The following is a 12,696-nucleotide window of genomic DNA, read 5'->3' on the forward strand; positions in this document are numbered from 1 at the left end:
TTTCTTTGACGAATTACAAATTCTCAATACTTTTTGAGATATCAATTAAAAAAATTTGGCCCCTCTATATCCCTTTTTTTTTAAGGGTCAGCCCTTTTTTCGAGATATCAATTGAAAGATCTTACAATTCTTCACAACTTTTGTTCTATATGTTTAGACAAAATATTTACAAGTAAAATGATATAATAGAAAAAGTGTTAGAAATTTTGAAAAGCTCAATATGACTTTTTTCAGTCCATACCGAGCGTTAACGTGCAGTACTACCGGTGGAAGTTAACAACACAATGCAAATCTACATATGTTGCTCTATCCTCCTGAATAGGTTTCATCTTCCTGTGATGAGCGGTTTTTAGGAAGAGCGACGGACAAACTGACCCTTAAAAATCACAAAACTGCGAAAATCTCCGAACCGGAAGTGACGTCATCAAAATAAAAAAAGGGTATCGAGACTTTCTGATGTTCTATCAGACCTGAAAGTTTCATAAAATTCTAACGAGCCGTTTTTGAGAAATCGCGTGCACAAAATCGGTAAGAAAAAAATAAGAAGAAAATCAGTGGAAAAGAAACAAACGAATAACAAGAAGGTCTTCCGCTGAAGATGGAAGACCTTAATAATAAGAAGAAGAAACAGAGTAAAAAAATATGTTCCCAAACTCCGTTTGGGGAACATAAATAGCAAAGAAATTGCTGTAGAAATCAGACGAGACTCAAGATAGAAATATATCGATCGGATTTGCTCAGAAGGTTCAAATTTGTCAGTTCCATACTCCTTTGAGAAGTTGCATATTTTCAATATATAAAAGCAGAGGAATATCATTGAAGTGGTTCAGTATTGATTGTTTTCGATGGTACAAATTCTGGTATTTATGCATTATTCAAGTACATGTAAGTTACCTTTGCAAAATGGTGGAAGATAACCCTCTCTACAACCGTACTCATCACACTGCCCCGTTATGTCGCAATCATTTCTACACATGTCACATGATGCGCATTTCTCGCCATATTTAAAACGTGGACAACCTATAATGAACAATTTGAAAAGTCACCCTGACTGTTGATGCATTGTACTTCGTATGACACATTACCATCATAGTGAGGATTTTTTTATTTTATTTTTTTTTTCATAAATAAAACCAAATTGTGTGTCTTTGTGTTTTAATGTTTAAACTTTAGAAAAATATACCAAGCCGGGTGAATTTTTAGAGGAGGAACAAAATGAAAAAAAATATCAATATCACATAGGGTGATTTTTAAAATTTAGCTTTTCCAAATAAAATTCACCTGGCTTGGTATATTTTTCTAAAATTTATATTGCATGTACACTTTAAGCACCAAGATAACATATTCTGAAATTTGTTTTCACCTGTAAACCTTTACTAAATATGATTTGTCTATACATGTATTTGTTTTTTCATTGAAATATTACTAATATTTTCCAAGTGTTTTTCATATTCCAGTTCTTAGAAGAACAAAATATAAGAACCATCCACTTCTAAACTTGTGACTTGATATTTAATCTTTTTCTAAGAAAAAAATTGTTTGTATCATCTGTCCTTAAGGAACATAATCAAAAAATTTCTATTCTTGGGATGAACTTTTGCACAATCCAAAAAAAAAAAAAAAAAAAAAAAAAACAACCCCCCCCCCAAAAAAAAAAAAAAAAAAAAAAAAAAAAAAACAAAACAAAAAAAAAAAAAAAAAAAAAAAAGAAAAACAGAATATAAAAAACAAAAAACTAAAAACAAACAAACCTTTTCCTTTACAAAACTTTCATCTGAATAGAAAAAAATATTGCCTGTGAAAAAAAATTGGGGCTTAATAGAAGCAACAATTTTTTTTATATTTGTAAACTTTTTAACAGTACCGAAAATTCATACCGTAAATCTCAACTTCACAAATTTCTAGCATGACACCATTTGGATCGTTCTTCTTGTCATTATAAATCGTTACATATTGCGCTACACTTGTACAGTTGATTTCAATCACCGTATCTAGAGACACATTCCCCGCATCTTGATAGCATGTGTCCTTTTTATCTATTTCTGGCATTCGAGATGCAAGAATGGAAAATCCATTAAGTCTAAAAGTCGAAGGACCTAAAATGTGCAATTGAAAATAATTGAGATTGCATAAACTGTAAAAAAAAAAAATGCTTCCTTTCAAATACTTTAAAGAAATTTTGGTTCTTCTCTTTTGAAAATAATAACCAACAGATAAATAATTGAGATTTCTGAAATAAAATGTCCTTAATATTCATAAAATAATGTGCAATACCCTCTGTAAGTTAAATCATTGCAGTGTATAAGATTCTGTTGAGAGTACAATCCATGCATTTATAAGACTATTTAAAATGCCAGAGTCTTTGAAACTTGGATCGAATTAGGAAGAAAAATATAAAAGACTACGCATGAATAAAAAAATTTCTCAAATTTAAGTTTTATTTTTAGCATCATCTAAATAATAATTATATCAAACGAAAAAACGATGCTATCTGAACGTTTAATATCGTTTTAAGTATTTTGAAAGACAAAAAAAATTTAAAACCCGGATAAGACATTAGATATATTGATTTTTTATACACGTATATGTGTATATTTAGTTGGATAAATTAAAACGACTTACGGTTTTTGCGAAATATATCGCCCCTGTACCATATTTTCACACTTTTCAAATTAAAAATGGCTCCAAGATCAATGTGTAACCAAGCCTCTGACTTTTTTCTATCTGTGTGCATACAGTAAAAAGCATCTTGACTGCGATATCCGTCAATAGATAGGTTTGCTTTGTATGCTTTTCCATATCCATATGGAAGTCTAGAACTGCTTTTAACTTTCGTTTGGTTGGTATTTATGAGCTGGTCTTCAAAAAAAAAGACAGAAAAAGTTTTTTACATAGATCAAGAAAATATCGAAAAAACTATAATAATTTGAATTTTCGATATTTCATTTCTTTGGAAAATTTAGATATTCATAAAAAATATTGATATGATGTACAGGAATAATTTAGTTATAATAAAAAAAATGAACAGAAGGACTTGGGAGGCTACATGTAAGCGCTTGTCTCGATGAATATACATGCATATCAAGGCTAGATCTGTAAATAAGGATTAATTGGGAGATGAACTATGTTCAGATTCCCTAGATTGTCATGCGGTTTCTAGAGCAGTAATTTTATAATGAATAATATAGCGGCCGTCGTGGTGTTTCTGTGTCGCCCAATTTACTTCCCTGTGATATTCAAAACAAACTCGTAACAGTCTATATATAAACTCGAAGAAACTTCCGCAATACAAATAGTCCATCTCATTTTTCTGAATTGATCTAATTTTCATAAATGATTTGAAAGTAAATGAAATAGAAATATATTTAGCTTAATTTAAATAGCATAATTTTGTCATCTCTCCTGAGAAATGACACATAAATTGTGATTTCCGAATATAAAAAAGTCCCAGTTTTCCGTCATTTATCATTCGGCAATCCTCGGCAGACTCCACTACGCTCCATTATAAAAAGTGCTAGGTCATCCTAGGAGCAACAACTTGTCTATCTGGTTTGACAATGACGCAATTGTCTAAATATAGAGATGTAAACAAAGACGAAAGGAAAGGAACGCTAAGGTTTAACCCAACTTCTTTCAATTTGTTTCAGCAATAAAGAGACAGAACAACGATTCTTAAAAAAAAAACCTGCGGAAAATATCACTGTCATACATAAATTTGCTATGACAAGTGAAATGATCTGTTAGACTGGAAAATTTTTGTAAGACCAGATACATGCAATTCATTATTTTTACGTTGGTGAAGGGAAAACATAATAGTTTAAAAAGCACGGATGAGTTGAAAGATATCTAAAAACCGATTAGCATTTTACGTAACTATAGCATTACTTAAAAAAAAAATTAATAGCATAACAGACAACAGGACTGCATTCACAATTATTGCTTTACAAAATATAAGATCCAAAATTAAACAGAATCATCTACTTCCGAATCCTAATGCATGTATATCTACATGTAATTTGAAAATAGGAATTTTTCAAACATGAAATGTCGCTTGCGTGGCGCAGTGGTTAGAGCGTCGGCTCTAGAGTCGCAAAGTAAGGAGACAATCCTAACGTCGCGGGTTCGAATCCCACTGCTGGACGTGGAGACCGGTCATTCGGATGAGACCTTATTAACCGAGGCCCCGTGTCGCAGTAGGTGCTGGCATGAAAAAGATCCCTCACTGCTCAAAGGCCCTGAGTGCCGATCATAGGACAAAATTTGTAGCCCTCCACCGGCAAGTGGTGGCGTCTCCGAATGAGTGAAAAATTCTCGAGAGGGATTTTAAACAACATACAATCAATCAATCAATCAAACAAACATGAAATAGTTCCTTCTACATATTGTGCCGTATGCATATGTATACACACAAGGGAAATTATTGAGACATTGTGTATATTTTTCATTTTGTGAAAATTTGCATATACATTTGACAAACACTTAGGAATCATAAAAGCAAGAAATATTTTACAAATATTTGATTTCTTCTCTCCAGTGGTATATAAATGTGTCAATGGTACATGTAGTAGTCGCAGTCACGAAATCAGATATTGAAAATATGTAACACCAGTGTTGAAGCTACCGGTGGACCCATAATATGTGCGAAATAATTCGATTTATGTGTGTATTTTATAAATTTATATTTGACATAATGTTGATTAGAAATACAGAGATCATTATAAAACAAGAAAACATTGATGTAACGATCAAACATATAAAGTAAACAATGAAAATGAGTCTTCATCATCAAACCGATTCGATATGTGTGAAAAGGCATGCGTTTAATTGATGGAAACGATAGTCGCGAATATTTTTAAAACTTTTAGTCGGTTAAAAATTAAACAAAAACGATACCATTAAAAACTTGATCAATACCACAAGTAAATGTTGCCTGCATAAAATGTAAATTAAAGTTAGACACATGCATTAACTACATATTCTTAAAAGGGGACCTGTCGTTTTTTTGATAGTGAATGATAAGCAACTTTATATATTAAATATGAAAAACATATATACATGTATTTATACAGATTCAATTTATGTAAGTAAATATGTTATGTATCTCGTAATTTATTAAAGGAAAGAACATTCTGATTAACAATCTTTTCAATGTTTAGAAAACCTTTAATTTTAAATAACTCCTCCCACCCCAACCCCCATACATCAGCACTTAAACTTATATGTATAGAGCAGCCCGGTGTAACGTTGAATTTTGACCCGGGTTGAAAATTGATCCGTGGGTCATTTTTCAACGTTGAATACTGAGACCAAAGGTGTTGAATTTAGACCCTAATCCGTTGAAAACTGAGCCGGGTCGTGGAATTTTGATCATGAAACCGGTTCAAAATTCAACATCATAAAAACACATATTTATGATTGGGTTTTCACTACTGTGATTCAATTCAAAGGTATGAGGCCCCGTTTTGGTATTTACTGCAAAAAGTAATATCCCCTATTTGAATATTAAGTGATATCACCTGTTCCAATAGATGATATCACATATTTGATTTGAATTTGTGATATCACTAATTCGAAAAGGTGATACGAGGGTCGTTCAATAAGTAATGCAATACTCAGTATATCATAATACATGTTGGGGTATTTGATTTGATTTTTTCATATTTGAAAAGTTCTAATTAAGATCTAGTAAACACAGAAAACCCCACAAATTTTCAAAGTGTCTTCGCAAAGAAATTCATTTTTGAAGTAAGCATGGTCACTACACTGAGCTGAAAACAGTTTAAAAATGATCTCCGCCAAGAAGATGAAAATAAGTGCCTATTTGAAAACCGCGCGTTTTACATAAATCGCCGCAAACCTCATATTAAAGATAAAAATTTTTATAAGTGAAAAAAAATAATCTTTAAGGCTGTATACTTTTCAGATGGATTCAATAATTCAGAAGAAAAAAGCAAGGGTTCAAATATAACAGTCAATATGGTCAATTGAGATTTGTGGGGACATCACAAAATATCGACTTTATGTGCCACATGTAATTGAAAATGCTATATTAACATGGAAAGTCATTGTTAAAATACTTTACATTAAATCGTCACAACATTTTGTAGAATTTGGACAAAGGAACAAGATATAACAATATTTCAATCAGATAGGTGCCCTATCTTCTCACAACTGTCCAAGAGAGAATATTCGTTAAATGTGCATACGGTTTACTTAAAAAACATTTTTAAAAAATTGAAGAATTGATAAACTTGCTTAATGTATGACGAAACATTTGTGCTCTTATTATAGTCGTAAAATATGATTAATGATAAAAAATGAGGAATCAAAGAAAATGTTGTCATTTAATTAAGATAAAGAGAAGCAATGGCTGCAAACATGTTTTATTTGTTTTCATGTATTTAAAGAGGTCCATAACAACATGAACAGGCATCCAAATGAAGGACTAGCAATAGTAAGTTTTATCTTCAAAAAGCATAAAGGAAAGTTGAACAGATTTTTTGCAATGGAAGTCCAAAATTCAGTGAACATGGTATTTTTCCTGTGCTTAAGAACGCAGTTGGATATTCTCTTAAAGAAAAAAAAATTGAAGAAAAGAAAGTAAAAAGGACTTTAAAATGACCCATATTAGTTTAATCGTAGCCACTGTGAGATCTTTTCGTCCCCAAAACACATGAAAACAATCAAAGGAAGATTTTACAATGTCAGATATGCTATGGGAAATGATATTTCTCAGAGTCTTTGGGGTATCCCTAAAGATAAGTATGCTGCGGATTTCTGTTCATGGATTCAAAGACTCAAGACACATGAAACTGATAACAGGGAATGCCGTTAGGGATTGAAACTATTAAGAATATGTATTACGTACTTTTTCTTACTTTTAGATGACATGTTGCATTATTTATTGAACGACCCTCGTATCACCTGTTCGAATTGGTGATTTCACCTTTTCCCGTCGAACAGCTGTAGTTTTTTTTGCTTACAAATTAATTTATTTCACTTATATGTCATGTAGACAACAAGAAAATCGTAGAAAACACATGAAAACTGGGTAGTCAGAATTTTCTTGATTCCAGTGGTAATCTACATATTATAGGGAGCATTCAGTATTGATTGTTGTAAGAAACTCAAACAGGTAATATCACCTATTCGAATAGGTGATAGCAGTTATTCAAATAGGGTTATGTAGATTTTTTCTGCAATAGCTGCGTCCGTTCATTCCAGTAAAAACAAACAAAGAAAGACATTTTATTGTTTATATTTAAATCTGTTTAAATTATCATTTTAAGTAGGAAAAAAAATATTAATTATTGTGTTAATGATGCAAACGTCTTTGTACGTTTCATTGATGGAACGGCCACTGATCAAGAAATCTGTACAGGTGATATGCCTAATGTAGTTCATGCAGTGATGAACGCAATTGGTTTTCTTAAGAAATAAAGAAGAAAATATTCAGTGGATGTAAATATTCGATAATAATGTTAAGCTTTACATTCCTATTTAATTGAGTTTACAACCAATTCTAGTTTAATTTGTCATATTTCACAGAATGTAATCATGGCAATTATTGAAAAGGAATTAAAAAAACATAAGAGATCATAGATATAAAATTATGTAATAAGATGAGAAGTTTATCGAATAGGAATCGTATTTTTTTGAATAGAAATGGATGCTAGTATGTTTTCGAACAACAACTTTATTGCATATAAACCAAATAATTATCGAATAAAAAAAATAAAATTATTGAATAGGAATGACAAAATTAGCGACTAGCAACCGATTGTTTTATTAAATATTAATGACATCGAATAGGAAACGCGTGTTTTCGAGAGAAAAATATGTAAATTTTATGATATATGAATCATATTGTCACATTTCCTGTAATTGGAGTAGCAATTTATCAAATAAAAATAATGTAATAGAAATAACAAGTAATCAAATAGGAATCACATTGTATAAAATAAGAATTTTTTAGAATAAAAATAATCTCACTCTCAAGGTTATGGTCCGAAAGCGATCAATTTTCAAGCCGAGACAGGCTACTGTCAAATAAGTTAATTGTTACAGGGATTTCAGCAATTTTTTTAAAGTCAGCATTACTTACATGCTATGGTCGCTATAATATTGCTCTTTTTCACAAATATAACCTACCATTGGAATCATTTTGGTCGATGTATTTCTAATTTTTAGGCTATTAATTTTGTTATTTTTATACTGAATTTGACTAGATGGGATGTTCCACCCGCCTGATCAATATATATAGGGCTCACTTTCTAGACAGCAGATTTTTAAGATTTTTGTTTTATGCCCTTTTCGTTGTTTTGTAGTTATTTATGGATGCCATGGATTTTAGAAAGTATTTTCAAAAATAAAGTTGTCATGCTTGAAGCTAACTGAAATCGTGCACTGATCAAAATGTACATATATACAAGGGGTGATACTGTATGTTTACTTCTATTATTCTTGAAAAGAGAAAAAATTGAAACCAAAATATAAATAAAGTGATATTGCATGATAAATCTCGTAAAACAACTTCACAGCTAAAAAACAAAAATGTTAAAAGTTTGAGGTGGGGTCAATATTCAACAGGGTCAATTTTCAACTTGTTGACCTCATCAGGTGTAAGAAAAAAAATATCAAGCTGTTGAAAAATGACCCCGGGTATAAATTCAACGACTTTGGTCTCAATATTCAACGTTGAAAAATGACCCCTGTTCAATATTCAACGCTGAAAAATGACCCCAGTTCAATATTCAACGCTGAAAAATGACCCTTGTGTCAATTTTCAACTCGGGTCAATATTCAACGTTACACCTGTCCTCCGGGCTGCAATTAAGCACGCTGTGGAAATCTGATAACGACGAAAAATGGATTTTGAGGTCAAGATGGAGCAGCGAGCATACCTTAAATTTTGTGTAACATACACTCTGTAACACTCTTTACCAAATTGACCAACTTGCAAAAACAGTAACATTGAGAAAAATATGTCTAAGTGTTTGTGATTTCATTCATTTGGTATATATATATTTTTTAACGCAAAGCCCATTATGCTAAAAATATCCCATGTTTCCTACTATTGTAAATGTCCCTGGCATACTCTCAAAACTAGACAGTGATTCCTTATATTTCCATTTTTACTTGAAATAACCATCTTAAAATAAATAAAAATACCATCTAACTGAGTACATTTTGTAGATTTGAAATGCACAAGGCCCCATGACGTCAAATTTTACTATAAAAAAATAGTCCAGCAAAACACAAAACAAATTCATTGATTATTTAGTTACAGTAGTCAAATATCAACATTTATAAAATAAACAACAAAAGAATTTTTAATTATGATCAAAGTAATCTTCTTAACATTTATTATATATGTGACCTAGATTTAGGTTGTCGGAAGCATGAACATATATAGGCACTATGTCACTTCTCCACCGCCATATTGAATGCAATATTGCAATTGATGACACGAGAATTGGTCAGCATGGTAATGCTACGTTTACACTATGTTCCCGGCAGCCACGGCAATCACGTTTCAGGCCACCGTGGAAAAACGGGACGGGCGTGAGAAAACTTGGGGCAACGGGATGGGCAAACGTAACTCGTCGCGATTGCCGTGAGTGCCGTGCCAGATTTTTAAACAGTCAAAAAATTTGCCACGGCGGCCACGTTGCAGATGTGAAACTTAGTAGGTCGTAGTAAAACGGAATAAACCCAACAAAACGCGACAGCACGTAATAGACCGTAACAGAACTTGGAGGCAGTCCGCAGTGGGACGGGAGAATGTATATTTCCATTCATCTCACGGTCCATTCACGTTTTGAGACGTTTTGCTGAGTTTAGTCCGCGTTCTGTCACGGCTAGTTCACGGTTGTTGTCCATTTTATCACGTTCTGCCACGTTTCATCACGGTCCTCACGGCAAACTAGGGTGTATGGTAGCCGTTTCCTCGCGTTCAATCGCGGTTCGTCCCGGCATGTTACGGTTTATGGTCCCGGTGCGTTGCGTTCTACTACGGTCTGACACGGCGCACGCGGTCTGAGAGGAAGCATATAAAAGCCGGGCACTGCAGAAAAGTTTCATTATGGATCAATATGGATCTCCGCCTTCTCATCCGTCTTATTCGTCTCATTCCTAGTTGCTGCACTCCTGCCTTCCCTCTCTGTAACTGCTGCTAGTTCTCTTCATTTTGACGAAGTGATTTTAGGTATGCACCCAGCAAACACGCGAAAATAAAATCTTCGTCTTGGGAATTCATGATGTTTTATCTTCGAAGGGTCATGATACAATGATTGTTTCTGGTTAGGAGACCTTCTCTGGTACAAACGTGATCCATAGTTTCCCGGCGTCCATGTTTCATACGTAGAAAGACTTGACAGAACGTGAGAAACGTATAAGAACTTCATAAGAACGCGAGAAACGAGAGGGGACCTATCAGAACGTAAGAGGCCTGGGGGGAACGTGCTGGCATACGTGGCAGAACCGTAGTGCGCCGTGGAGCCTCCGGCACTCCACGGCAACTTCTTCCTACGGCCCATCCCGGATTCCGTAGAAGACCGTAGAAGACCGCAAAAGAACTTGTCAAGACTTGGATATAGAGGGGAAAATAACCAAAATCTCACGGCGCACTACGTTTCGGGCAAACGGGGCTGCCGTGGCTGCCGGGAACATAGTGTAAACGTAGCATAAGGAAAGAGATTTGTATGGATGTTAAAATAACAGAAGAATTTGAGTTGCTTAAGAAGTCGGATGGTAATGACTGAGGGACGATGTCTGTATCAGATGATGGAGTACGTGCAGATCCATGTGACAATGTCAATTTCTCCACGTGGCTCTTTATCATGTTTATTGAAGTGGTGTTTTCGGTCTTGCGAGGCCTCGGTGATAGTGGACAGCGTTTCGCTAGTGACTTGCTTTAGAGCCGAAGATAAAAAAAAGATATATCATATCAAATTACTTAGTATGAAACAATTAAACAAAACATCTATTTTTTCTCTAGTATATTTATACGCAAGTGATATACATGAAGGTTGACACCTGACCTTTCAGTAAAAGAGAAATATACATACCACAGGGTATTACCATGAAAGTAACAAGATTCACTTTTGTAGTGTTTATCATAGAGAAAACAATTGGAAATGGAAATATTTGACAATCAACAAAAATGCAAACCATATATTATACAATTTATACCATGTGCAGTAAAAGTTGGTCGAAGTTTAACGCTAAGTAATCAAGATTACTTCTTAATCAAGTGTACTTCTTAATGCTTCGTAATACAAAATTTTATTTATTTATTTTTTTTTTTTTTTTGAGTCAATTCACTTGTTTAAATTATCGTCTTATCTAAATATCTAAATCGGCCAATTTTTTGATTGCCAAATTGAATAGAAATTAATATATATAACTCTTGAAAATAGAGTATTTTTCAATCTATTCTTTTTTTCTTTTTTAAAAAGCGTCTTTAATTTTGGTAAAAAAATTTCCTTAGAAAGCTGATAATGAAAATGATCTTCATATTTTTGGTGTAATTTTTGTACCACCGGTTTTGATATAATAGCACCCTTCCTTCTTTCTCTCTAAATCACATTCCCGCGCATCTTTCAGACTTGTGTCGATTACTATGCTATGAATCTACAAATTTAAAAAAAAAATAATTAAAAATTGGAATATTGCTTTTGCTTTAAAAATATATAAACTTACATACATAAGACTTCTCATATGTAAAGTGTATTTAAATGTAAATTTTTAAGCAATTTTTGATAGCCCCTTCCACCCTCACCCTTTCCTTGTTTGCTTCTAAAGATAAAATAAAAATTACGTCTTCGTCCATATTAACTTCAATATATCAAGCATTAAATTCTTCATCTATTTTGATATATATTAATTCATACATACATTGAAATTCTATACGTATATTTTATACTGTCATTGTTGAAAGTGACAACAACGTTAATTAAATTTTCAGACAAAAAAATGCGCTTTGATCAGGAACAAAATTTAACACTGTGCCGGATAATTATGCCACTCCAAAAGTGGCATTTTGGCGTCCGCCAAATTCTCATTCCCCATAAAAATCGTGTATTACAAGTGGTAGACCATCACTCACAGAGTTCATAACTACCTTTGTTAGAGGTAAATCACACCTGTCAGGTGAGATTATCACCTTTGAACAAAAAATTCCTATTGGAAAAATAAAGTTCCTATAAGAAAAATAAAATTCCTGAGGGATATTATCAAAAATCCTGCAGGATTTCTTAATTTTCTGTGGGATATTTAAGTAATCCTAGAGGAAACTAAATTACTGTGGGGGAATTCCATCTCCTGTAGGAATACAATTTCCTATGTGAGAGAGAAAAAATCCCTTAGGAAATATATATCCTATAGGATTTCTTGAAGTCCTGTTCGATTCTCTTTTTCAGTCAGAAATTCCTGTAGGACATCTTTTCACTTTTGAGTTATTTACTTGCTCCTAAGGGAGAAAAATATCCTGTTGGAAATTTTAAATTCCTACATGATTTCTTCTTCTCCTCTTTGAATTTGATTCATTACAATACATTCAGCTACAGCTAAAAATCAGCAATATACCTTATATTGTGTCAAAGGAAAGAATGACTTGAAAAAATGTAGATGAAAACACACATTTACAACTGAATATTGATAAATAACATTTTGCAGCTGACCGATTATAAATTC

At 32.9% G+C, this 12,696-nt stretch overlaps 1 protein-coding gene across 1 annotated transcript in view; it reads right to left on the minus strand.

The window, feature by feature from the left end:
* Positions 1 to 12,696, minus strand: part of LOC134257603 (uncharacterized) — a 29,944-nt gene that overhangs the window by 11,461 nt on the left and 5,787 nt on the right. Inside the window, exons 2-4 of the mRNA XM_062740190.1 lie at positions 2,623 to 2,859; positions 1,878 to 2,096; positions 895 to 1,020 (exon numbers count right to left, since the gene is read on the minus strand). Of these exons, the coding sequence (XP_062596174.1) occupies positions 895 to 1,020; positions 1,878 to 2,096; positions 2,623 to 2,859 (582 nt within the window). The remainder of the gene's footprint in view (positions 1 to 894; positions 1,021 to 1,877; positions 2,097 to 2,622; positions 2,860 to 12,696) is intronic.

This window comes from Saccostrea cucullata, unplaced genomic scaffold (genome assembly GCF_032062105.1).
Source record: "Saccostrea cucullata isolate Sc308-1 unplaced genomic scaffold, CSIRO_AGI_Scuc_v1 ctg984, whole genome shotgun sequence".
In the NCBI taxonomy this organism is placed as follows: domain Eukaryota; kingdom Metazoa; phylum Mollusca; class Bivalvia; order Ostreida; family Ostreidae; genus Saccostrea; species Saccostrea cuccullata.